The 24165-nt window shown below is 44.6% G+C and overlaps 4 protein-coding genes across 9 annotated transcripts; 2 read left to right on the top strand and 2 right to left on the bottom strand.

Moving 5' to 3' along the window:
• Window positions 1–3770: 3770 nt before the first annotated feature.
• Window positions 3771–5163, top strand: LOC136461346 (uncharacterized). The gene is made up of 5 exons (XM_066460681.1): window positions 3771–4141; window positions 4227–4296; window positions 4370–4447; window positions 4521–4594; window positions 4666–5163. Exons 4-5 carry the CDS (start codon window positions 4538–4540, stop codon window positions 5161–5163), a joined length of 555 nt encoding a protein of 184 aa, XP_066316778.1. The 5' UTR covers window positions 3771–4141; window positions 4227–4296; window positions 4370–4447; window positions 4521–4537.
• Window positions 5164–12648: 7485 nt separating this feature from the next.
• On the top strand, window positions 12649–14790 carry LOC136459875 (acetylserotonin O-methyltransferase 3-like). Of its 3 annotated transcripts, none has more exons than XM_066459723.1 (4): window positions 12649–12822; window positions 12928–13040; window positions 13212–14013; window positions 14094–14790. In XM_066459723.1, the coding sequence occupies exons 2-4, from the start codon at window positions 12994–12996 to the stop codon at window positions 14484–14486; spliced, it is 1242 nt and encodes a 413-aa protein (XP_066315820.1). In that variant the 5' UTR covers window positions 12649–12822; window positions 12928–12993; the 3' UTR covers window positions 14487–14790. The 3 variants fall into 3 exon arrangements, with proteins under 3 accessions (XP_066315820.1, XP_066315821.1, XP_066315818.1); XM_066459724.1 differs by having other exon boundaries at window positions 12923–13040; XM_066459721.1 differs by having other exon boundaries at window positions 12913–13040.
• A 658-nt stretch (window positions 14791–15448) lies between these two features.
• Window positions 15449–19818, bottom strand: LOC136459874 (uncharacterized). Of its 3 annotated transcripts, none has more exons than XM_066459718.1 (7): window positions 19691–19818; window positions 17274–18632; window positions 16917–17186; window positions 16659–16739; window positions 16323–16431; window positions 16162–16228; window positions 15449–16051 (listed from the first exon to the last, which is right to left on the bottom strand). In XM_066459718.1, the coding sequence occupies exons 2-7, from the start codon at window positions 18588–18590 to the stop codon at window positions 16033–16035; spliced, it is 1863 nt and encodes a 620-aa protein (XP_066315815.1). In that variant the 5' UTR covers window positions 18591–18632; window positions 19691–19818; the 3' UTR covers window positions 15449–16032. The 3 variants fall into 3 exon arrangements, with proteins under 3 accessions (XP_066315815.1, XP_066315816.1, XP_066315817.1); XM_066459719.1 differs by having other exon boundaries at window positions 17274–18646; window positions 19691–19810; XM_066459720.1 differs by lacking the exon at window positions 19691–19818 and adding an exon at window positions 18878–18896 and having other exon boundaries at window positions 17274–18646.
• A 388-nt stretch (window positions 19819–20206) lies between these two features.
• On the bottom strand, window positions 20207–22769 carry LOC136459872 (uncharacterized). 2 transcript variants are annotated; one of them, XM_066459716.1, is made up of 3 exons: window positions 22577–22769; window positions 20922–21167; window positions 20207–20726 (listed from the first exon to the last, which is right to left on the bottom strand). In XM_066459716.1, exons 1-3 carry the CDS (start codon window positions 22744–22746, stop codon window positions 20669–20671), a joined length of 474 nt encoding a protein of 157 aa, XP_066315813.1. In that variant the 5' UTR covers window positions 22747–22769; the 3' UTR covers window positions 20207–20668. The 2 variants fall into 2 exon arrangements, with proteins under 2 accessions (XP_066315813.1, XP_066315814.1); XM_066459717.1 differs by having other exon boundaries at window positions 20922–21152.
• Between the last annotated feature and the right edge of the window lie 1396 nt (window positions 22770–24165).

Below are 24165 nucleotides of genomic sequence, written 5' to 3'. Positions count from 1 at the left end.
TTTTGGGATTCAAAATCTCTCTCTCTAGTTGCCCAAGCGGCATCAGCCTCGTTTGTCTCTCTCATCGGTGCCACAGGCTCAGTGGGACACGGTGAGGTGACTACCCAGTCCACCTCAGCCAAGATGAAGGCTAGGTCAATCTTTTTCTTCCACTCCGTGTAGTTGTCGCCTTTGAGAGTGAGGATCTCTTTGATACAACCCATCAAGTTGTATCCACCTGAAAACATAATTCATATAGAGTGAGAACATAAATAATAACAACGATTGCATGCTTTGATTCCAACGTTGGTCAAAATTAAAACATACAACTGTTTATACATTAATTCTACATCACCGTTGGGCAGAAATAAAAATAATGTATAAAATCATTAAAATTACGATATTGTTATTAACAACGTTGGTCAGAAAATAACAACATTATAATTATGTCAAAATCTCTTTTTCTCCAATTAAATATCACGTTGGTAACTGGAGAATAAACTATTTCTTTAGCAGCGGGAAAACTAATTCAATTTAATGAATTTTGCCCATAGAAAAAATCTCTTTTCTATTTTCTTTGAGCCATTAATCTATTTCCAGGAAATAAACATTCACTGGAAAAAGAAAAACAAAAAAACCGATTCAATTCTTCACTGTACGCTCGGCCCAGCAGCAAAAGCCGGCCTAGCCTGCTCTGCTTGCGCGCGCGCTGTGCCTCCCAGACCACAACCTGGGCCTGGGCCGCCAAAGCCGCGCGTGCCCGCCTGGGCCGATCGTTGGCCCGATTGATCTGCATCGTCCGTTCTAATCCGACGGCTGAGCGTGCTTCTCGCGGGAACAAAACCGGCGCGCGGCTACCTCCCCCAGAACCCTAGCATCATTTCTCTTCTCCCCTTCTCTCTCTCAACCTCGTGAGCGACAAAGCACAACCGAGCTCAAGGCGGACGCGACGCAAGGGATGGCGGCTCCACCGTGGCACCCCTCGCCGGCGCACGCGTGCGGCCAGAGCCACGCGCGGCACCGTCGAGCGGCACCACAGTGGTGCCCTTTTGGCCCGAGCCCGAGGCGGAGATCACGCTGCGGCGCACTTCTCCCGCCCCGACGACTGGGGTTGACCTCTCGTGCGGCGTCCATGCGACGGCCGGCGGTGGAGACAGAGCGGGCGGACCCTTGGTAGGAGCTTCTTTCCCTTGTCCGATTAGCTCTCTTCCCCTTCCCTGTCGCCAGTTAAGGTTAGGGTTTTGTTAGGGTTAGGATTAACCCGATTCAGTTTTTCTTTCGGTTTTGATTCGAGATCGGTGAGGTAAGCCCCTTCCCCTCTTCCCCTTTCCCTCTTCTGTCTTTGGATCTTGCTGTGTTCTTCTCGGTTCTTTGCCGATTGGGGATTAGGGTTATGGTTAGGGTTTCGTTAGGGTTAGGATTAACCCGATTCATTTTTCGTTCACCTGATCTAGATCTAAAAGCCATAGAAGACCTGGCTCTGGTACCATTGTTGGAATCGAAAAGAACATGACCTTAGCCGTAGATTTAGCAGGTACATCTTACTATAAACATGATGAACACACCCTAAAACTTTGAACTACTAGATCTAGAGGGAGAGGAAGGGATGGAAATGGCTGACCGTCTGTGCCCTTGGAGGAGGATCTGCTCGCGTCCGCCATGGAGTCGGTGAAGGCAGTGGTGCCATGTAGTGGTCGTAGGTGACACGGTCCGGTGGCAGCAGGTCGGCGAAGGCAGTGGAGTCCGATGACGCAGTCCAGTGGCGTAGTTCGGTGGCAGCGAGGCAGTGGAGCTTCCTATCACTAGCTACGCACCCTCTAGATCGGTGTCGACAAAATATCGTCGGCAGTCCTCCGAGGGGTATCCCACGAAGGTAGATTGATCGGTAGAGGAGCGCGTGATCAAGAACAAGAAGGCAACAGAGACACACGAGTTATATAGGTTCAGGCCGTCAGTATGATGTAATACCTTACTCCTGTGGTCTGTTGGTTTGTATTAGCTATCGTATGATATGCCGTGATTTTGGAGGGGGGGCATGCCCGCCTTATATAGTCCGGGGGACAGGGTTACAAGTCGGTTAGATCAGAGAGATAACCGGAAAGTAATAACAGATTACAAGAATCATGGGATCATACGTATCGTAACAGATCTCGTAGTATCTTCAGGAGATCCTTCCTATATCTTGCGGGAGGCGCCGAGCAGAATCGTGTCCCACAAGGCTTCATCTTGTGGGCTGGGCCGCCCCTGGGGGCGCAGCCCATGTGGTCCGCCGTGGGTATCCGGGGTCGTACCCCCCACAATCGGATTAGGGATTTCGGTGGGGAACTATAGCTCGGTCAACCTCGTACTCAGAGCCGCCGGCCCCCACCTTTATATATAGCGCAGTGTGGCAAGGGTCCTCCAGCTATAGTGGGCTGGGCGCCGCCGATCAGGGCGCGGATCAAAGGCCCAACTGGGCCGTTGGGCCCAGTTTAGGATTAGAGATCAATCTAACAGGCATCGCTCCTCGGCCTACGCTGCCACGGGTGCCGGCGTCGGCAGCCAGCCAGTAAGCCTCCCCCTCGCTGTCCTGTCTCTCTAGGGTTTCGCTTGTAGCGATCAGTGTTGCTTGGTAGGTGACCAGCTGACGGGGCTGCCTGATTGAGCGTGCTGTACTGAAAGCTGAAGCTACTGTCTGTCGAATAACTGTACTAGCAAACCCTGCATCAATACGAGGCTGCAATTCATTGTTCGCTTTCTCATATACTCCGTAGCTCACAGTAGCACGGCATATCTCGTAAGGAAGGTTCAATTGAGAATAATTATTGGCATGCATGCGTTTTGCAATGTGCACCTTTAGGGATGCGATTATTTATGCAGTTTGCACCTTCAAAAGTCAAAGCCATGGTTTCTACACTTCTATACATATCTGGTCATCAAGATGGGTTGTACATTTCTATACACCTCTAATCAATGCATTCCATTCATAAACTTAGCAGCACTCAAGGAACCAGATTTAGTCCAACTAAACAGCATAACTAAAATGATAAGGTTGGTTCAGGGACATCTCATTGACCACGATGGTATTCCCTACTTTGCAATGTTTGGAATGCTTGATTATGGCTTATGAATGCAACCGGCCTCATGTAGAGTGCATTTCGTTAACTATATGTGAACAAGTCAGTTGAATGTAACTTCTGGAATACTGCATTTGTTCAACACTGCTACTGCATTGGGTTCTACAGTCCTTCCTCTTAATGCTCACCATCTACCACAATTAGATGATGATTATGTTTATGTTCTCTACTTTAGCATGCCAGTATAAATCAATCTGGAAATACTATATATGACCCAACCAATTTGGCAGTGTTTTCTGTGTAGCGCTAGATTTCTCTTATCATGGTTTATACAGGTTGCTTGTCATCAGAATGAGGCACTAAGCCACTAATTAATAGATTATATGCCTGTTCTGCTCCCTTTGCCTGGGCATATAATTTGTCTACATTCCAACAAGTGAGTAAGAAAGACTGAAAGAGCATATTTGCCTTGTCCCTGAGCTTCTTCCTTTGTTTTGGAAAAAGGAAATAAATGATACTCCTAACAGGATAAGTTGGATTGTTGGATGCCCTTTGATGCTTTGGCTTATTGTGCAAAAAGATTGCAATTGGTATTGGTTATTTAAAGCAGACACTTCCCTTCTGCATCTAATCTCTTATTGTATTGGGTATGAATGTACTTCCTTTTGTTATATTATATTTCATTGCTCCCTCTTTATTTTGGTTCCTGGGCTTGTTTTTGTTTCTTTTGTTTTTATTTACAGTTCTAGCTGTATGCTGAAGTGTTATTCAGAATGTATCTACTTGATTACTTGTCAGTTTCCTAAATGCACAGTACATTACTACCATTACTCCCGCCATTGCTATCTAGGTTTGATATGGTATTGGTGAATCCTTAACTTCTTGTTTTTGTTGTTTTGGTCCAGGAGTGTAGCGCCGATTAATTCGAGCAATGTCTCTCTGCCCACACCATCATTAGACCTTCCAGATGTGCAGATCTCTTTGCTCGCCCTGCAGACAATGCATCAAAGAAGAGAGAATCAAACGAGTCTGCTCTTCATGATTCACGCAGTAAAATTCCACGGATGCAATCACTACCCCGAGGCATGAGAAGTGCTGCAGGGAAGGTTAGTTTTTTCTCCTTTTCGACCACAGCTTCATGGAAGGTTACTTTTTTCTCCTTTTCTGAAAGCTTTGGAGGCTTTGCCGAAGGTTTCGGTGACTCAGGAGGCTCCGGCGGGGGTGCAAAGGGCTCCGGAGGTTGCAGGGGATGCTCTGTGAGGTATGATTTCTCTTGTGCGAAGTTGTTTGGTTTTGTGGCGGTTGTATGCGTGATTTGCTCTTCCCTTGCTCAGGTGGCAGTGCAGGCGATGGTGCTTCTCGCAAACGCGATGATGAAGAAGTCGCGGCACTTTTGTTTAAGACAAAGAAGGGTTAGTGTTCTGAAGCGATTTTTATCGGTGGTTAAGGTTTTTTACTCTATCCGATGTTCGCGCTTCCTTGTAGCAGCTGCCGAGGAACTCATGGATGGTTTAGACCTGAATGAGCTTCTAAAGCTCATGCGTCAGAGAGCCTACCAGGTAAGCCTTCGTTGTAGCTTAATTGGTTTTGTTTAACTCAGGTGGTTCGTGACGATATTTTGCACTTGTAGAGCTGTATTACTGCAAATTCTATGAAAGAGAAGGTGCAGAGCACCTTGACTCTTCAGGAGGGGACTCTCTCCAACCTTCACGAGCAAGTTTCAACGCTTTGCTCTGAGAAGGCTGCACTTGAGAAGCGGAACCAAGAGTTGTTGTCTGATCGTGAGGCTGCGCTTTCCGAGAGAGGTGCTCTGGCCGCCAAGATCAAGGAGATTGAGGAGGCGAGGTCAGCTGATGCCAAGAAGCTAGCTGATACGGAGCAGAGGTTAAACGCTTCTGTATCCGCGAAAGAGGTTCTTGAAATTAAGCTGGAAAAGCAAAATAATGTGGTGGACGGCCACTGGGAGCGGGTAGCGAAGGAATGGTCATTAGCTATGGACCTGAAAAGGAATGTTGATGACTTGAATGAGAAGATGAAAGCTATTAAGAATTTAGGCCAGGAGGCAGCTGGTTTATACATCAAGATGATAGAATCGTTTGGTGGTGTTATAGAGGGCATTGTTAGTTGATCTCCATCAATAGGCCTACCTTTGCCTCTGCTCCCTGATCGGGGGAGCCCAACCCTAACTGGTTGGTGGGCCCCTGTCGTACAGCACATATATATAGAGGAGTGGGGAACTGGGCTCGGGTCACGAGGTTGAACGGAGCCGCTACCCACCTACAGAGAAAACCCTAAACCGATCCCAAAGACGTGCTGCCGGCGACGGGATGTGCCCCACCAACCTCCACCGTCGCCCCTGCAGCGTCACTACCGCCACAACTGTACCTCGCCACCGAGCCGAAGCTGCCTCACCACCGGTGTCCGTGAGGTCACGACGCTACTGTCCCAGGGCGACTAGAGGACTCTAGTGGAAGAGGTCGTCCCCGGATCTACGGTCACACACAGAGGTACACATTTGATCCTAACAATGGTACCAGAGCAAGGTTGCCTCTGTGTGACTCTAACCCTAATCGGGTAAAAGAAACGAAAAAGGGACCGGGGTGGCGGAGGTCACTGGAACCCCGGTCACCACCGCCACCGCGCGGGAAAAGTGCCTCACTGACACGGCAAGAAAGAATAGATCCGTGTTCGGGTCAGAGAAGAAGTAAAGAAAGGGGAAAAAGATCTCAAGAACCCTAACCCTAACCAGCGCAGAAAGCTCGGAGAAGAAGAAGAGTGGGTTCGGATTTGGCTGAACCCTAAGACCTAACCCCAATTTCATCCCCATCCCAATCGGAATCAAATCCGAAAAGAAAAGAAATCAAAGAAAAGAAAAATCCAAAGAAGAGAAAAGAACAGGGGTCGACACACGAACCCTAACCCTAGATCCCCATTCGAATGAAAGAAAAGAAAAGAAATCAAAATGAAAACCGAACCCTAACCCTAGATCCCCATTCGGATGAACTCCGAAAAGAAAAGAAAGAAGATTAAAATCGGTTCAATCCGAGCACCAAAAGAGAACCAGAGAAGAAAAGAAACAAAAACCAAAGAAAGAAGAAGAACAGTCCAAACCCTAATCCCCATCACCGGTTCAGATAAGAGAAACGAGATCCAAATCGGAGAAGAAAGGGGAGAAAAGGGGACGGACCTACCTCGCCGTGCGTTGGGATGGCTCTTCGCCGACGCGGGAGAAGAAGGGCCGATCCGGGGGGCAGCTGCTCGCCGAGCTTGGCCAAGGGGGCGCAGCGGTCAGGCCGCTCGATGGCGGCGTGCTCACCCGTTGAGGAGCACGCGCGCCGGCGAGGGGGCCAGCGACGGCGCCATGGTCGCTCCACCGCCTTGCTCGCTCTCGCTCGGTTTCATCGCTGCGGCTGAGAGTTGAATGGAGAGCGGCGAAGAGATGGCAAAGAGAGAGAGAGAGCGACGAAAGGAATGAGCTAGGGTTCCGGGGCTCCGGCCGCGGCGACGGTTTTGACCGGCCGAAACGAACGCTCGGCCGTCCGATTCGATCCGACGGCGGAGCGCGACTGGACCGCCAGTTGGCCTAGGCGGGCGCGCGCGGCAGCGCAACTTTGCCGGCCCAGGCCCAGGTTGCGCCCTGGGTGCGGCCTAGGCGCGCGCGGAGAGGCGGGCCGAGCCGGCTTTTGCCGGTTTTGGGTCGAGAAAGAAAGAAATGAGCCCGTATTTTCCTTTTTTCTTTTTCTGGAAAATTGAAAATGCAAATTGGCTCAAAAGAAAAATAGAAAAGTAATTTTTCCTTGTGGGTAAAATTCAAGAAATTGAGTATACATTTTCGGCTGCTAAAGAAAAAGTATATTCTCCAGTGATTTTGAACCGACGTGATGTTTAGCTGGAGAAAAAGAAAGGTTTTCCACTAAAGGTTTATTTCCTAGAAATTGATTAATGGATTAAAGGAAATAGAAAAAGCAATTTTCCATGTGGGTAAAATTCAAGAAAAAAAGGAGTTTTTCCACAGCCAAAGAAAAGTTATTTATACTCCAGTTATTTTGAACCAATGTGGTATTTAATTGGAGAAAAGGAGATTTGACATGATTATGATGTTGTTATTTTCTGACCAACATTGTTAATAACAATATCATAATTTTAATGATTTGTGCATTAATTCTACTTCTGTCCAACGGTGATGTAGAATTAGTGTATGAGAACAGTTGTAAAAGTTAATGATTTATGCATTAATTCTATTTCTGTCCAACGGTGATGTAGAATTAGTGTGTAAGAACAATTGTGAAAGTTAATGATTTATGCATTAATTCTATTTCTACCCAACGGTGATGTAGAATTAGTGTATAAGAATAGTTGTATGTTTTGATTTTGACCAATGTTGGAATCAAGGCATGAAAATGATGTTATTTTTATGTTAAGAAAAGTTTTAACCTGGTTTTTATCTTGTCTAAGGTGGACTGGATAGTCGCCTAACCGTGTTCCACTGAGTTTGTGGCACCGGTGAGGAAGACAAAAGAGAATGATGCCGATTAGACAACTAAAGAGAGAGATTTTGAATCCCAAAAGATGTCTTATGCCCTTGAGCATAGAAAGTGTGTCACTGCCAACAAGAAATGTTTGGCTGTGATAAAGAACACGATTGACCTTGCAATTGTGGGCTCAATCCCAGAGTGTGACACGGTCACCGAGTACCTCGATAGAATAAAGAGTCAGTTCACTAGCTCTTCAAAGACATATGTTACCTAGCTGATAAAGCAGCTGGTAACAGAGTGTTACTCTGGAAATGGTGGCATAAGAGAGCTCACGATGCGTTGTTAAAATTATGGCACTGTCGTTTAGGCCATATTTCGAGGGGAGAATAGAAAGACAAGTTAAGAATGATATTCTTCCTCCATTAGAGCTCTCAGATTAAAAACAATGCAGGAAATGCATAAAAGGAAAGTATGTAAAGAAGATTAAGAAAGATGCCAAACGAAGCGCAGAAATTTTATAGATTATTCACACAGACATCTGTGGTCAGTTTCCTGTAAAGAGTGTGGATGGTAATGATTCGTTCATAACATCCACAGATGATTACTCCTATTATGGCTATATTTATCCAATTAAAGAAAGAACAGAAGCATTGGATAAATTTAAGATATTAAATATAAAGATAGTCAGGTCTGACCGTGGGGAAGTACTACGGTCGGCATATCCCATATGGCCAAAGTTCCTGGACCTTATGTAAGGTTCTTACAGGAGAATGATAAAGTAGCCCAGTATTCTATACCGTGCGAACCTCGGTAGAATAGAGTAGCTAAAAGAATCAATCATACCCTGATGGATATGGTGAGCAATATGATAAGTTACTCCACCTTACAGATGAGCAGCCGTGGATGGAGGCGCTAAAACCACTATTCATATTCTCAATAGAGTACCAAGTAAGTCGGTGCCCAAAACACCGTATGAGTTGTGGATAGGAAGAGTACCCTCACTAAACACTTGCGTGTGTGTGGAGGAGCACTGCTGAGGCTAAAGTATTTAACCCAAACATTGGGATGCCATTTGTTTGGCTAACCAGAAAAGTCAAAATGTTTTCGTTTTCTACTGTCCAGAGAGACATACAAAGTTTGTGGAAACAAAACACACTGTTTTCCTAGAGGACGAATTGATGAGGGGGAGCATGGTAGCTTGAGAAATTGACCTTGAAGTGAAGCGGGTGTAAGCGCCCACTCCAATGATTCATGAGCCATTTTTCTCACTACCTGCTGTAGCTGCACCGACAGTGCTAGATACTGTGGTGCCAGCACATGTTGTTATCCCACCTATGGCAACAATGAATGACGATGAGGAACCTGTTCTTCAGGATTCTATAGAACTTATTGCCACATATGAGGGGGAGCAACAACAGCCTCAAACAGTAGATGTGCCAAATGTGGAGGCCCTCAGAAGGTCTCAAAGAGTTAGAAAATCAGCTATTTCTGTTGATTATAAAGTGTATAACACTAAGGAATTTCAAATGGAGGATGATCCCACCTCATTTGAAGAAGCCATGAGAAGTGATCATTCATCAAAGTGGCTTGAGGCCATGGAAGATGAAATGAAATCGATGAATGCCAATAAAGTTTAGGATTTGAAAATAATTCCTAAAGGAGCCAAAACAGTAGGCTATAAATGGGTCTACAGAACAAAACTTGACTCTCAAGGGAATATAGAGAGATATAAAGCCCGACTTGTGGCAAAAGGCTTTGTGCAAAGAGAAGTGATTGATTACAATGAGACATTTTCTTCAGTCTCATGTACAATTTCCTTCAGAATCATAATGGCATTAGTGGTACATTACGATTAAGAATTACATCATATATATGTAAAGACGGTATTTCTCAACAAAGACTTGGAGGAAAATGTTTACATGGCACAACCGAAAGGTTTTGTCATGGAAGAAAAAAAACGAATGGGATGCCACCTAAATAAATCCATTTATGGATTAAAGTAAGCTTCAAGACAGTGGTACTTGAAGTTTGATCAGTCAATAAAGAATTTTGAGTTTTAAAGAGAATGTAGAGGACAATTGTGTCTATATAAAGTTTAAGAATGGGAAGTTTATCTTCCTTGTCCTGTATGTGGATGATATCTTACTTGCTGATAGTGATGTCAGTCTACTACAGGAGACAAAGAAGTTTTGTTCTCAAAACTTGATATGAAAGATTTTGGTGAAGCTCGTTCATTCTAGGGATCGAGATTCGCCGAGATAGAAGAAAAGGGGTATTAGGACTGTCACAAAAGGCATACATAAAAAAGATCTTAAAGAAATTCAGTATGTATAAATATAGTCCCTCACCTGCTCCTATAGTCAAGGACGATAGATATGGGGATTTTCAATGCCCCAAGAACCAATATGAGCTTAATCAAATGGAAGTGGTTCCATATGCTTCAGCTGTCGGAAGCTTGCAACATGCTCAAGTATGTACGTGCCCTGACTTGGCATTTGTTACTGGATTTTTTACTTGGCAGATTCTAGAGCAATTCTGGAACAGAATACTGAAATTGATAAAGAAAGTCTTGCGTTATTTGCAAGGAATAAAAGGCCTCATGATGACGTATAGAAGATCTGATTGACTCCACATAGTGGAATATTCAGATTCTGGTTATGCGAGAGTGAATACATATCCAGACGTGGATTTTCTATCATCTCGTAAAGGGGAGCTATTTCATAGAAAAGCTCAAAGCAAACTGTCACTACATCGTCCACAATGTATGACAGTTTGTAGCGTGTTATGAGGCAACGGGCAGGTGAACTAACTAAAGAAGTTCATATCCGGTTTGAAGGTGGTTGACGACATCTATAGACCATTTAAGTTATACTACGATTATAATCTGGCAGTACAATATGTTCACAACATAAGTCAAGTGGTGCTGCCAAACACATTGACATAGAGTATTATGTTGTGAAAGATAAAGTCCGGGATCAAGTCATAAATCTTGAGCATATAAGTACAGAAAGGATGCTCGCGGATCCGCTTACAAAAGACTTACCACCCAACATGTTCAGAGAATATGGTGTTCAGAGAACATGTAGCTAGCATGGGTTTAAGGGAAAGCCTAAAATTCCTGGACAAAAGAAGGTTCAAAGATAAGTATCTATTTCAGAACAGAGTAGTGTGTTGTAGCTGTTAAATCTATCGGCAATGGACCAGGACGATGAGACATGCTCTATGCGCTAATCTGTAATGGAATGAACAAAAGTAAATGATATGAAATTGAAAGATGGAGTGAGATCAAGGGGGAGAATGTTAGTTGATCTCCACCAATAGGCCTGGGCCCTTGCCTCTGCTCTCTGATCGGGGAAGCCCAACCCTAACTGGTTGGTGGGTCCCTGTCGCACAACACATATATAGAGGAGTAGGGAACTAGGCTCAGGTCACAAGGTTGAACGGAGCCGCTACCCACCTACAGAGAAAACCCTAAACCGATTCTAAAGACATGCTGCCAGCGACGGGATGTGCCCCACCAACCTCCACCGTCGCCCCTGCAGCGTCACTGCCGCCACCACTGTACCTCGCCACCGAGCCAGAGCTGCCTCGCCACCGGTGTCCGCGAGGTCACGACGCTACTGTCCCAGAGCGACTATTGGAACTCTAGTGGAAGAGGTCGTCTCCGGATCTACGGTCACACACAGAGGTACACATTTGATCCTAACAGGCATTCCTGCTGAGGCTTCGGCTAGTGACATATTTTCCTGGATGTCAGACAAGTTTGCCACACTCTCGGATTTTGTTTCGAAGGTTGGTGATTTTGCTGCTTTATCTGGAGTTAGAAACTTGCTGTCTATGGAGGAGGCTCTGGGCTGTAACCACCTGGAAGAGTTTGGAAGAAAGAGTTACAAGTTTTCTTCGCCGGGCGAGCTTGGCGAGCCTTCGAAGTTGATGAGATTGGTTAGTTGAAAATATATGTCTGAATTTTGGGCCCAGTTTGGACGGGATCATGCGCTTACACTGGTCGAGGCTCGTTGGGCTGAGGTGAGTCTGTTACTATTTTATCCGCTTTGTTTGCTGATTGTATCTTATTGGCCTAAAGGTTTTGGCTTTGCCTACTTTTATTGGAAGGAAAATGTTGCTGGGAGTTCTGAAGCGGCCCGGGTGCAGTAGTTGCTTGTGGCGACGTGACCCAGGAGGCCGTACCTTTGAAGGGTTTAGGCGAAGCGGCCATGGATGTGGGCGTGGCGAAGGCCGTGACTCCGGAGGCGAGGAAGCAGTGACTCTTGAGGGGGGCGACGTTGTCGAAGGTGTAACTTCGTAGGGATAGCTCGTACGTAGCCCGTTCGCTGGTCTGAAACTTGGCTGAAAACACTGTTCCGGCTGAATTGTTGTGAGAGAAAAATACTGTTCCGACTAAAAAAAGAAGCCGAACAAGTCATTTTTAAGCGAACGGTACCACTGATGTAACCTGTCTTTTGCGATTGACTGAACGGAAACATTGACCGTCCTGTGCAGGTTCCTATTTTGGAGCCTGCGCTGGATGTTGTTCCGCTGACAACGATGTGTGATCTTTGGTAGCTCTGCGACGCGCGTACTTCATTCATCTGCTGATTTTTGGAGATTTGTTGAAAGCACTTACAACGAGGGTTCTGTTTCTACTCGGTCATACGCTTTTCGTGCCTTATTAGACGGATGGACTGCGAGGTTGCGTAGGATTCGTTCTTGATCTTTGTATTTCGTACGTAAGCACTTGCTACGAGGATTGGGATGCTATCACGAAACAGGCAACAGATCGAGTTGATCGCTGTCTCCGTTGACACTGGCACGTACATGCACATGCGGGGGTGGAGCAGCTGCGGGCAGCTTTCTAGAGCAGCAGGTGCATGTTTTCTGCCAAGTGATGAGGCCTGCCAGCAGCTGCAGCAACCCTGTCAGTTTCTGTTCCGCTCACGCAGATGTTGCTGCTTGCGGCAAGTTGGGCACGGCGTTCACTTCACACATCTCTCATGCGCAGCACATGCACGTTCCCCCCAGGCAACGCCAACACGTACGATCTCGGCTCCTCCAGTCCTCCTCCTTGCGTCGCGTCGCGTGTATGTATACATGATCATCGATGCCAATATCCGGCTCAACCCAACGCAACGCAGCTAGCATCGATCTCTCGATACATCTGCGCACCTTCGTCTTCACTCTTCAGAGCAGAGGTCGATCGACAGCTCCGAAGAAGGTACGTACGTGCATCGATCATGAAGGCTGTCGCGGCGATGCTTCTGCTGCTGCTGGCGCTCATGCATCTTGCCAGGAGGCAGGAGGTCACCACCAAAACAGTATGTCACACACTGTTATGTGTGCTAGTATACAATTGTTTTGTTCCTTTGTTGTTTTATATAATTGCAGCTTATATATATATAAAAAAGGTGTACCTAGTGCAGAGAGCTCCCGCTCTGTGCGGGGTCTGAGGAAGGGTGTCAGTGGCAAGCCTTATATTCGTCTGTGCAATGCGAGGAGACCGCGACTCGAACCCGAGACCTTCCGGTCATAGACAGTAAGACACTACCGCTTGCACCAAGCCCGTCCTTCAATTGCAGCTTATATATGATTGATTATATACATACTTAGTCTCTAATGTCAATTCTTTTTTTTCAAAAAAAAGGAATATAATTGAATTGACATAGTCTCTAATGCCAATTCCTTTGTTCCTGCCTTTTGCATGCAGCGACACCATGTCGAGTGGAGAGCAGAAGAGCGAGATGCTGCGAGGGTACGGTCACCTGTTCAGCCTTAGCCTCGCCCATTTCAAGTCGGCGGCGATCAAGTGCGCCGTGGAGTTGGGCATTCCCACTGCTATCAAACGCTGCGGCGGGGCGGCCACCGTCTCCGACCTCATCAAGGAGATCGGCCTCGTCCCGGCAAAGGCGCCATACCTCAGCCGCCTCCTGCGCTTCCTTGCCTTCTTCGGGCTGTTCGAGGAGGACGACGAGGAGTCTGCGTCAGCTGAAAGCCAGACGGTGTACAAGCTGACTCCGACGTCGCGGCTCCTCGTCCAGGAGGCCGACAACGATTCGACGTGCGACTTGTCCCACATGCTGCTGCTGTTCACGCGCCCCAGCACCACTGTGTCAACCTTCTTCGACCTTGAGCGTTGGTTCAGAGATCCAATTAGTACCAAGACTGTTTTCGAGGCGGCTCATGGTACGTCCACTTGGAGTCTCACCCAGAGCGACGCGTCGTTTAACGATGCCATGAACAGAGCTAGTGTGGCGGATAGCCGATTCACCATGGAGGTTGTGATCAAAGAGGCCGGTGGGTATTTCAAGGGCCTGAAGACTCTGACGGATGTCGGCGGCGGCCACGGCGCAGCCACGGCTGCTATCGTTGCAGCCTTTCCGGACATGCAGTGCACCGTGATGGACCTCCAGCAAGTGATCAGCAGCGCACCTGAGTGCGGCGGGACGGTCAAGTTCGTGGTAGGCGATATGTTTGAGTCAATTCCGCCAGCAGATGCTGTTCTACTCAAGGTAGCCCCTTGTACTTTTCAATACAGAATGTATACTCTCTGTCTTCACATTGGTAACATACTGTTAAGTGTTCATCTCAGCTCGTCTTGCACTCCTGGGACGATGCCTCATGCATCAAGATACTCAAACGCTGCAAGGAAGCGATACCACCAACGGGAGGAAAGGTGTTCATCATCAACACCGTTCTTGGGCATAGGGGGGAGACAAGCAAGCAGGTAACTGAGGCGCAACTCTTATTTGATCTTTACATGATGAGAGGCCACGGTTTCGAGAGGGATGAGCGTCAGTGGAAGACGATATTCTTGGAGGCTGGATTCGCCAACTACACGGTGATCCCATTACAAGATCCCTTAGCTATGATTGTGCTTCATCCAAGTCCATTGGTGGTGGAGACGACGGTGAAGGTGACCGGCGCCGGCGGGGCCAAGGAGGACTCGTTCCTGTCCACTGACGAGGCTGAGGCAGCGCCATGACCCAGGCCGGAGGCGAGTCAAGCCCCAAGCCTGCACCAACCTGAGCCCTGACGTGTGTGTGGCCTGTCCGGCTGTCCGGTTGCGGCTGGACTAATAAATAAACAAACTCAGATCCTCCATCGTCTAAGGTTGTGCTGTCTTTGGGCTGTGGCGTTATTATTGTTGTTATGTATGCACGTGTACGTGCTTGATTCACGTTTGCTATCTGCTCTGTAGTCGTGTTAAAACTTGCGCTGATGAGAACTTATTAGAGTCCCTACTATTTGATTTGTCGGTTAACCTTATCTATGGTTCTCGCTGGGTTAAGTTAGTTCTTATTGGCTTTGGTTCATGCTCATCTATTCGCTGGGATGCTATATATCTTGTTATTTGTATCTATCCTCTAGAACACTGCACTGCTGCTCCTGCTCCTGCTCCTGCTCCTGCTCCTGATATCCTCTAGAATGAGATGACGCAGTGAATCAGTGAGAGTAGTAGATGAACACTGCTCTAAAACACACTGAATCCTCACATGCTGCTGCTTCATGAAAACCAAACCATCCTAGTTGATTTTACCACAACTTTGAGTAGACAAGTTTCCCTTTTTTAGAGTAGAATGTTACAATTTTTTGTCATACCTCTCAGACTCCTGCATGATAGGTTCTGAAATAAAGAGCTGGTTGGGGGACACACCAGTTTTAACATGATGGGCAGAAATGCCAGACATCCACAACAACAGCATAGAAACAAGAAGCGATACAAAGAACTACAAACCAGAATCTGGCTCCTGATCTGCTGTTTTAACAAGACTACTTGTTTCCGGTATCCCCCTAGTCCCAACATACTGCATCACGCTTTCAGCAATAAACAGGAGTTCTTGATGCCATTGCTCTCTTCCTCACAACTCACATTACCATTAGTATGTGTTGTTATGGATAAAAAAAAAATACCAGCTACATACTGCATCTGGACAAAATATTATAAAGAAAATGCTACAAGAGGCGAGGCTCTATATAAGTGCCACTTCAAAAAGGAACTGCACTTAGCTGTATATAAGCCAACACATTATCGCGTTCTGTAGGAACTCAGTTACACACCTAGAATTGTCAAATGCATCTTCCATTGGAGCTGGTTCGAGTAGGTGAACAGATAAATTCTTTAGTGCTTGATTATACTGCTCACTCTGTCATACAATAAACACAGGCCCTGCAACCATTGGGTCCAAATCCTTACACGTTGCTCCCTCATGAAAACACCAACCGAATGTATTGGTTCTACCACTATGAATAGGCTCATTGGCAGAATGATATATCCAATCCATGTAGGCACTTAGTTTTAACATAGGCTAACATGGTCACAACCATACAACAAAAGAATACCAAAACTCCCACATGGCCTGTGTTCCAAGAGCCAATAGAAAGCAAATAGTAGTGGCAAGGGCCAGAGATTCGAAAGATAAATACAGGCAAGACTGCGGGGGCCATAGGATGCATATGTACAGAAGTGCTTTGTCTGCCTTGCATGGTACCAGAACCGAACCTATCCAGATCGCGCTTATATGGTTTATTCATGGAAAGAGGCGATACCTGAAACACAAAAGATGGCATTTTCAGAGTTAGAAAGCAGGGTAGATTTCATCAATATCAAAATGTTCAAGACAGCATGATTCTAGCTTGTTAAGATAGCAAGCATGTACCTGGCGAACTCTAGCCTCTGAGTGACAATACCATTCAGAAGAAGCTCCGAGTCAAAAACTTCCAGACCTGCAACAATTGTACAGAACTTTTTGATGAATTGCGAGAAATGGAGGAAGCAATAGAAAAAGGGTTTTGGGAGGAAAAAAATCATAACATGTACCACTCTCAATTAATGGCATACAGACACTGTGATCTTGTTCACAAGAGATTACAAAGGCCCCCTCAAAATTTTTGTTCTTCATTGAAGAGACTGTGATTCTCCCCAGCGGCTGACAAAATTTATTTAGCACTAGAGCAAATTAGCCAATGAAAATTATGGAACCAAGAATGGAATTCTAGCAGGTATAGAGATCATACAAATTATATGAAGTGCAGTAAAACATAAAGCATATTATAGGATATTTTCTATTTATATGCCCTATGGCTACATGGTTCATACTACCAAGGACAGTGTGATGGTAGACTGATACGGATATGTAGATTACAGATTGCATACCTGACCATGAGCTGCAACTACTAAACTTTTCAGAAGCTCCTTGCTAGGCTTGGTGTTTGGTGTGATTAATACTCTTCTACCCTGAAACAGATTTTCGAAACCTCAGGAAACATTATGATAATATTACAAAAGGAATGCTGTAAGCGTACTGTAAATGTTGAGTTTTCTCTTGACATAAAAAAGAATAAAACTGCCCTCTGTTACTATTCGCTTTCCCCATTTCAATTGGACTCTTCACATAAGAAATTAGAGGAAAACCTGAAGCAATGGTTTTTTGCAGGCTCTGCTAAGTGAGACATGCATGCTAAAGCCTAGCTCCTTTTCCTTCTTCATATCTCTCATAATGTATTTCTTCTCATCAATGAAGCACCTTGCTTCACTACAGCATTCAAGCCATGATGGCGTGACTACAGGTATTCCCATAGCTATTGCTTCAAGCATGTTCCTTGTACGGGCAAACTTTTCAGCAACAAAGTGTGTAGCTTCTGAAATAGTTGTCGCCACTGGTAGTCCAAAGTATATCAATATCTGCCAACATCCAAAAAAAGATGGGATTCATCAACAGACCATTAAATACTGTTTTTAATATGTATAACTAATGTATTGGACCACTACCTTTGTTTGCATTTTGATGGTTTCCTTATCCATGCTTTGGCTCAACAGAACATGGACTTTGGACATGTTTCTTCTTTGCCTGCTTGTCTGCAAAACTGGAGATGCTTCATTTCTTAACAGACTGGCAAGTTCTCTGGAACCTGATGATTTCACAAGTCCTCTCTTCAGTGGCTTCTTTGATATTTGTGTCCTAAATTGGGAGCGTTTGCTATTTAGCTCCCTCAGTGGTACTCTGTTTATCAAACTAGGGTTATGATCTTCTTGTGCAGATGTGGATTGTTTTTCTAATAATCTGGCAAGCTGATTTAAATCAGGGCCAGATAGGCTAACTTGATTTGTTGTTGATGAGTCAGCTACTCCTGTACTTTTGGAACTAAGTGTAGTTGAGTTCCCAGCTTTATTGAATTGAACTTTCGAGCTTCTTGAGATAAACGTGTAGGTCCTCTTCCTTTTAGGGTGGATTACAGCATCAGAGCCGACAATATTTGAATCACTTGGACCAGATCCCTTGATTCCTTCTAACACCTCACGATTTGTATCTCCCGCTATAGTGATACTGCCCATGCTTCCTTTTGCTTTCCCTGCCATCTGTTTTGGACCTTTCTTGTCTTTTGACTTGCTGGGATTCTTTTTCACAGACCTTGAACTTCCACCAATTCGCTTTTGAATTGGCGGTTCAGAACATATCTTATTGGCTTTGCTTTCTTTTCCCAAGTTTGTTCTAAGAACTGAGCTTTCAGGATGTGCATTCTCCCTGACTACATGATTGACAGTTGATGCATTGGACAATGCTTCCATGGCTTCAGCTGCCATCTGAGTACATGGCCCAATATCATATGCATCATATAAATCATCAGTAGAACCAAGAGGCTCTGGCTTCTTAAAAGAACTCAAGCCTGAGTCACCACCATTACATTCTAGTATGGAACCAATAATGGTAGTTGATCCACTGCCACCATATCTCTGGGAGGTCAAATTCTTCGCTTGAGTATTAGCATGGATCCTTTGTTTTTTCCTGGAAATCATAATGGCTGTGCATTCATCATTACTGGAAGCATCAGCCCAGTCAAAAATATCTGTCTTTTGGAGTGGGCTACCGCAATCACCCCTTTTGGCCAGGCACTGGGCTACTTTTGTGCCTAATATAGAAGCTGACTTTGTTCCACTCATTGGCTCAGCACTCATTTTCTGAGAAGTTCCTATGTCATCTTCTACCAGCAGCCTTTCCACAATATCAATAGCAGTAGACTGTGATTCATCACCAGGCTCCTGTGAATTAAGGTAATCTAATCTTCCCTGAACTCTTGCGGTGCTCATTGTACCCAAGCTGTGGTTGCTGGCAGATGTAGGCAAGCAGACCTATAAAATTGAAACTGTGAATGGTGTTACCAACATCAGACGAATCATGGTGCGATTATTGAATTGATAAGAAAAACCAAAACTTGATACTAATGCTGAAATCTTTTCCAAATTCAAATGGTCGGATGATGCATATATAAACACCAAAACTGCAAATGTGAAAGGAACATTTGGAAACAGCTAAAGTATTCAAATGCAGATATACAGAAACGCATGTCCACAGAGAAAAAAAAATGTACGATTACAAGAAAGATAAATGACACATGTTGCTCTGTCCTAGTGTCCTGGGGTATGCTGATTTACGGCAACACAACCAACTGCAAGCAGAGTTTCAAGATAAGTCGCGCAGGATGGAAAACTAAATGTGGTAGCCAGTAGCAAGGGGTAAATGTTGAGATTGAGGGCAGACTGTGTTCACAGAAATTATGTGCATCCATATTAAAGGCATTGCCTAGACTAGTAGACCATGGAATGGCAATACAGCAGTCAGTTGTTGCCAGAAACCAAGATTAGACAGCCAACCAAAGAGATTAGACTACAAAATAGCATCTAGTGGTAAATTGGAAATGGCATTGAAGAACATGACACCTTATCTTCCTAGGATTCAGTAATAACGCAAAGAGTGTCAATGACAATTATTAAGGCAGCCAATCTTATGCCTGAAGATTGAAGCACCAGCTGTGATTAGCAAGCTATGATATATTTGTTGAAATATAATCACAACTACTAGTTTCAAAGACGCGTCGGCTTGACAATCTCACGCTCATTGCGCTCATCACGAAGCAATTGCCAAAATCCCCACCGTGTAAACATGGAAGGGGTTTGGCTTGAGGTTTAGGAGTACAATAGGGGATAGGAGAGAAGCCCCCGCACTCCGCAGGCGATGTTAATGGAGGCCGCGTAGAACAATCGGCGATCAGAGGTTCGAGCAAAATCCCCCTCGTCCGCGGCGAGAAACGAACGATTCAGCGGTGCGGAGAACTTGATCGTCCAAATTCACGAACAAGCAAAAAAAAAAAAAAACCGCGAAAATATTGGGGGAAACGGAGGGATTATACCTCCGTTTGCGGGGAATAAGTCCAGAAATCTCGCAGAGTCTCGCGTCTTCGCTTCGGCGCTAGTTCACCATTGATCGAAGCGAGCAAGATCGATTTGGGGTTCGGTGGGGTGCAAATGCGACGGCCAACGGCGGATGGGGGGAGTGGGGGGCAGCGGAGGAGAGATGATGAGTGCGCTGAAAGAGGGAGCGCCGGTTCCTTCCGAAGCAAAACACCGCGGGAGAAGCGTACTCGGGAAGCCAAAACCGCGCTTCCTTCTGGAGGAAAGAAGCAAATTTGGTGGCTGAGAGTGCGAACATTTTTTTTTTTTTTTTTTGCGGGGAAGCGCCGAGCGGAAATAAATAAATTTGGTCAAAGTCTTTGACCAAATTTACCTGTCCCGGACATGATAATCTTGGTCCAACTGCAATGGTGCAGGAGAAGGATGATTGTGGTAGGTTACAATTTACAACAGGCGTAGAATTAGCTTATGTGAAAACTTTGTTAAAAGAAACAATCTCATTCGCTAGCAGAATCTTAAGAGACAATTACGTAGTTCACAGCATTCCTTGAGTATTAAAATATAGTAGCGTAAATGCTGCCTGCACGTAGTTAAACCAGTGGCGGAATACATATTGTCACCGAATAAAAGATAAATGGAGTTTTACATCTAGTCCTAGTAACTCCTAACAGAACAGCAGAGTCTAGCTGCCATAACATAACGGAGTTACAGAGTTTACATGCATCCAACATCAGGCATGTAGCATCGTTGAACATGGAAACGCAAGTGAGCACCAAATAAATATTCTAAGAGAACATTTTGATATCAGACGACGACCCACTGTGGGTTCCAGGTTGCGGTACCATTAACATCCTTCCTTCAGTTCTTTAGGAGTCAGCAACATCGTTGGATCATGCCGCCACATCCAGGGAACTATGGGAGCCAGTGGATGTGTCTATAAAGTCCAAATAGGTTCTTGTTCAGAAAGTGTTAAGATGCTACTCTTTTTGTTTTGCCACAAAGAGTTTGCTCATGTCTTCAGTAACAACATTGCTCCTGTGAAGCAGTAACCAAAGATAGACATTACTCAGGGATACAAAATACATAATGTGAACAGTTGGCAAATACATTCTGGGAGTGAGCCCACAAACAGCATTTGATTGGTTAGCTGAGGGGGCGAGGGAATACATATAATAAGGGGATCCCACATGACACCGAAAGAGACATGAAGAGAAGAAGAAAAAAACTAACCTTCCACGAAGCTGTGGTGGAATTAGAGTGTTCCCTGCAGCATTTCTTATGCCTCGGGGTTGTGATTGCATCCTTGGAATTTTACTGCGTGAGTCATGAAGAGCAGACCCGTTTGATTCTCTCTTCCTTGATGCATTGTCTGCAGGGGGAGCAAAAAGGTCTGCAACATCTGGTAGGTCTAATGATGGTGTGGGCAGAGAGATGTTACTCGAATTAATCGGTGCTACACTCCTGGACGCTACACTCCTGGACCAAAACGACCAAAACAATTAGTTCAGAACTAAACAATACCATATCAGACCTATAAAGTAATGGTGGGGGTACTGGTAATAATGTGCTGTGCATTTAGGAAACTGACAAGTAGTCAAGTATACATCCAGAATAACACTTCAGCATGCAGCTAAAACTGAAAAAAAATCAGAAGAAACAAAAACAATGCCAGTAACCAAAATAAAGAAGGAGCAGTGAATTACATTCGTACCCAATACAATAAGGAGATTAAATGCAGAAGGGAAGTGTCTGCTTTAAATAACCAATATCAATTGCAACATTTTTGCCCAATAAACCAAAGCATCACAGGGCATTCAATAATCCAACTTATCCTATTAGGAGAACCCTTTATTTCCTTTCCCAAAAGAGAGGAAGAATATCAGGGACAAGGCAAATATGCTCTTTCTTACTTGTTCGAGTTTAGAGAAACTATGAGGCCCATGCAAAGGGAGCAGAACAGTCTTAGTGCCTCGTTCTGACGACAAGCAGCCTGTATAAACCATGGTAAGAGAAATCTAGCACGACCCAGAAACCGCCACCAAATCGATTGGGTCTTATATAAGTAAAAAAATTCCAGATTGATTTATACTGGCATGCTAAAGTAGAACATAATCATCATCTAATTGTGGTACATGGTGAGCATTAAGAGGAAGGACTGTGAAGAACCCAACGCAGTAGCAGTAGTGAACAAATGCATTATCATTCCAGAATTTATACGTGACTGACTTGTTCACATATAGTTACTTTGGCCATAAACTAAAATGTACTCTACAAGAGGTCGGTTGCATTCATAAGCCACCATTAAGCATTCCAAACATTTCAAAATAGGGAATACCATTGTGGTCAATGGGATGTCCCTGGACCAACCTTATCATTTTAGATACAGTGTTTAGTTGGATTAAATTTGGTTCCCTTGAGTGCTGCTGCTAAGCTTGTGAACTGAATATATTGATATGTTTATAAAGGGGGGAAAAGGTAGATGTAGAGGTGTCTTGCCTGTTCCGTGGTTTCTAAAGAGAAGGGATGAAGCTGTGCTATTATAAAGGGAAAGGGCAAGCACATCCTGATGAACAGATATGTATAGAAGTGTAGAAATAAATCGCATCCCTAAAGGAGCACATTGCAAAACGCATGCATGCCAATAATCATTCCGAATTGAACCTTCGTTACCAGAGATGTCGTGCTACTGTGAGCTAAGTATATGGGAAGGCGAAACAATCGTATTGATGCAGGGTTTGCTAGTACAGCGATTCGATAGCCAGTAGCTTCAGCTTTCAGTACAGCACACTCAATCAGGCAGCCCCTTCAGCTGGTCACCTACCAAGCAACACCCATCTCTACAAGCGAAACCCTAGAGAGAGAAGACAGCGAGGGGAGAAGCTTACTGGCTGGCTGCCGGCGGCGGCGGCGTAGGCCGATGAGCTGCGCCCACCGCCGTCGAAGGAGACGGAGGCCTTGGCTGCGGAACGATAGGGGCAGGCTGTGGCGCCTCTGCGGCGGGAGGCTCGCCGGCGTCTTCCTCGTCGGAGGAGGCGTCGTAGGCGACCAGCGACATCGGGGCCGGTTCGGCTGTGCCGGATGATTGCTTTAGGTTGGGTTCCTTTCGGCTCCATTTAGACGTGGGCTGTTGGGCCAACGAAAGCAAGCCCATCTTCCTGTCTTAGCTTGTTTAGCAGGGTCGTGGACTTTTGGGCCTCCATATGTTTTTGGAAAAAGTCCACGTTAACTCATTCAACTTTTGCAAAAGTTCTTTTTTTTTTTTCTCCCTGAACTCTAAAACCGAGTAAAACACCTCTCTCTCTCTCAACTTTTAAAACCGTTCATCTTACCTCTTGGCCCGTTTATAAGCGGGTTTGAAGTTGATTTTGTCTTCTTTTTTATTTATTTCTGCTAAATATTTGAAAAATTATAGTAAATCACAGAAAAATCATAAAATGGAAAATTTAATTTTGTTGGACTCCATCTGAGTAGATCTACACAGTAAATATATAATATAGTATACTTTAGCACAAAGTTTTTATTGTAGCTTTAGATCTATACTTTTCTGTAATTAAATAGAATAATTCATAGTTGTAGTTTCTATGGTCCAATTGTGATGAAAACTTTATGGTGGGCTAATTATTGTATACTTAAACTATAATAAAAATTTCATACTCATTGGATCATGTATAGCTTAGTTATAGATTTATTTATATTTAACATGATCCAATGAGTATGAAATTTTTACTATAGTTCAATCATACAATAATTAGTCCATCATAAAAATTTTATCACAATTGGACCATAGAAACTACAGCTATGAATTATTCCAATTAATTACAGAAAATCATATATCTAAAGCCACAATAAAAACTTTATACTAAAGCATACCATATTATATGTTCATGTGTAGATCTACTCATGTGGAGTCTAAAAAATTAGATTTTCCATTTTATGATTTTTCTATGATTTCAGCCGAAATAAATAAAAAAGAAAAAGACAAAACCGTCTTCAAAACTGCTTATAACAGGGCCAAGGAGGTAGGATAAAACGATTTTAACAGTTAAGGGAGGTGTTTTGCTCGGTTTTGAAGTTGAGGGAGGAAAAGCGGACTTTTGTGAAAGTTAAGGAGGTGGCGTTGACTTTTTCCTATGTTTTTTAGAAGGAAAAAAAAAGACTCCATGAGTAGGTAGGCCAAGCCCAAGCCCCAGTTTTCTTGAACAGGCACAGCAGCCCAAGCATAGGGCCTAACTTCCCTCCATCTTTTTATATAAAACATATATGAACAAATAATTGTTCATATATCGGACAATTGTGTTACATAAACTATACGGTTTAGTAAGAATTAGGGATGTGCCGGTAATGGACCTAGATAACATAGGTTAGCAAGACCAGGGATGCGCATGTGTAATTTATAAATTCGTGGGTCTAAGCTTTAGGATAAATGTTAAGGATAAGATCCATGGTTTTGGTGAGGTTTCAAACACCATTGAGA

The sequence above is a fragment of the Miscanthus floridulus genome, chromosome 6, assembly GCF_019320115.1.
Source record: "Miscanthus floridulus cultivar M001 chromosome 6, ASM1932011v1, whole genome shotgun sequence".
NCBI classification, from domain to species: domain Eukaryota; kingdom Viridiplantae; phylum Streptophyta; class Magnoliopsida; order Poales; family Poaceae; genus Miscanthus; species Miscanthus floridulus.
The sequence above is the reverse complement of the archived record's forward strand: the minus strand, read 5'-3'. Positions and strand labels throughout refer to the sequence as shown.

What these genes read in the sequence shown, in the direction of transcription:
- LOC136459872 (XM_066459716.1), bottom strand. Translation starts at nt 22,746, where the DNA reads ATGTCGCTGGTCGCCTACGACGCCTCCTCCGACGAGGAAGACGCCGGC. An exon ending in CCGCCGCCGGCAGCCAGCCA is followed by an intron (nt 21,168 to 22,576) that starts GTAAGCTTCTCC and finishes GTTTTGGTCCAG; the next exon opens with GAGTGTAGCGTCCAGGAGTG. An exon ending in CCACCACAGCTTCGTGGAAG is followed by an intron (nt 20,727 to 20,921) that starts GTTAGTTTTTTT and finishes ACTGCTTCACAG; the next exon opens with GAGCAATGTTGTTACTGAAG.
- LOC136459874 (XM_066459718.1), bottom strand. Translation starts at nt 18,590, where the DNA reads ATGAGCACCGCAAGAGTTCAGGGAAGATTAGATTACCTTAATTCACAG. An exon ending in GCAAAAAACCATTGCTTCAG is followed by an intron (nt 16,740 to 16,916) that starts GTTTTCCTCTAA and finishes AATCTGTTTCAG; the next exon opens with GGTAGAAGAGTATTAATCAC. An exon ending in TATGCCATTAATTGAGAGTG is followed by an intron (nt 16,229 to 16,322) that starts GTACATGTTATG and finishes CAATTGTTGCAG; the next exon opens with GTCTGGAAGTTTTTGACTCG.
- LOC136459875 (XM_066459723.1), top strand. Translation starts at nt 12,994, where the DNA reads ATGCGAGGAGACCGCGACTCGAACCCGAGACCTTCCGGTCATAGACA. An exon ending in AGACCTTCCGGTCATAGACA is followed by an intron (nt 13,041 to 13,211) that starts GTAAGACACTAC and finishes TTTTGCATGCAG; the next exon opens with CGACACCATGTCGAGTGGAG. An exon ending in CAGATGCTGTTCTACTCAAG is followed by an intron (nt 14,014 to 14,093) that starts GTAGCCCCTTGT and finishes TGTTCATCTCAG; the next exon opens with CTCGTCTTGCACTCCTGGGA.
- LOC136461346 (XM_066460681.1), top strand. Translation starts at nt 4,538, where the DNA reads ATGGATGGTTTAGACCTGAATGAGCTTCTAAAGCTCATGCGTCAGAGA. An exon ending in TGCGTCAGAGAGCCTACCAG is followed by an intron (nt 4,595 to 4,665) that starts GTAAGCCTTCGT and finishes TTGCACTTGTAG; the next exon opens with AGCTGTATTACTGCAAATTC.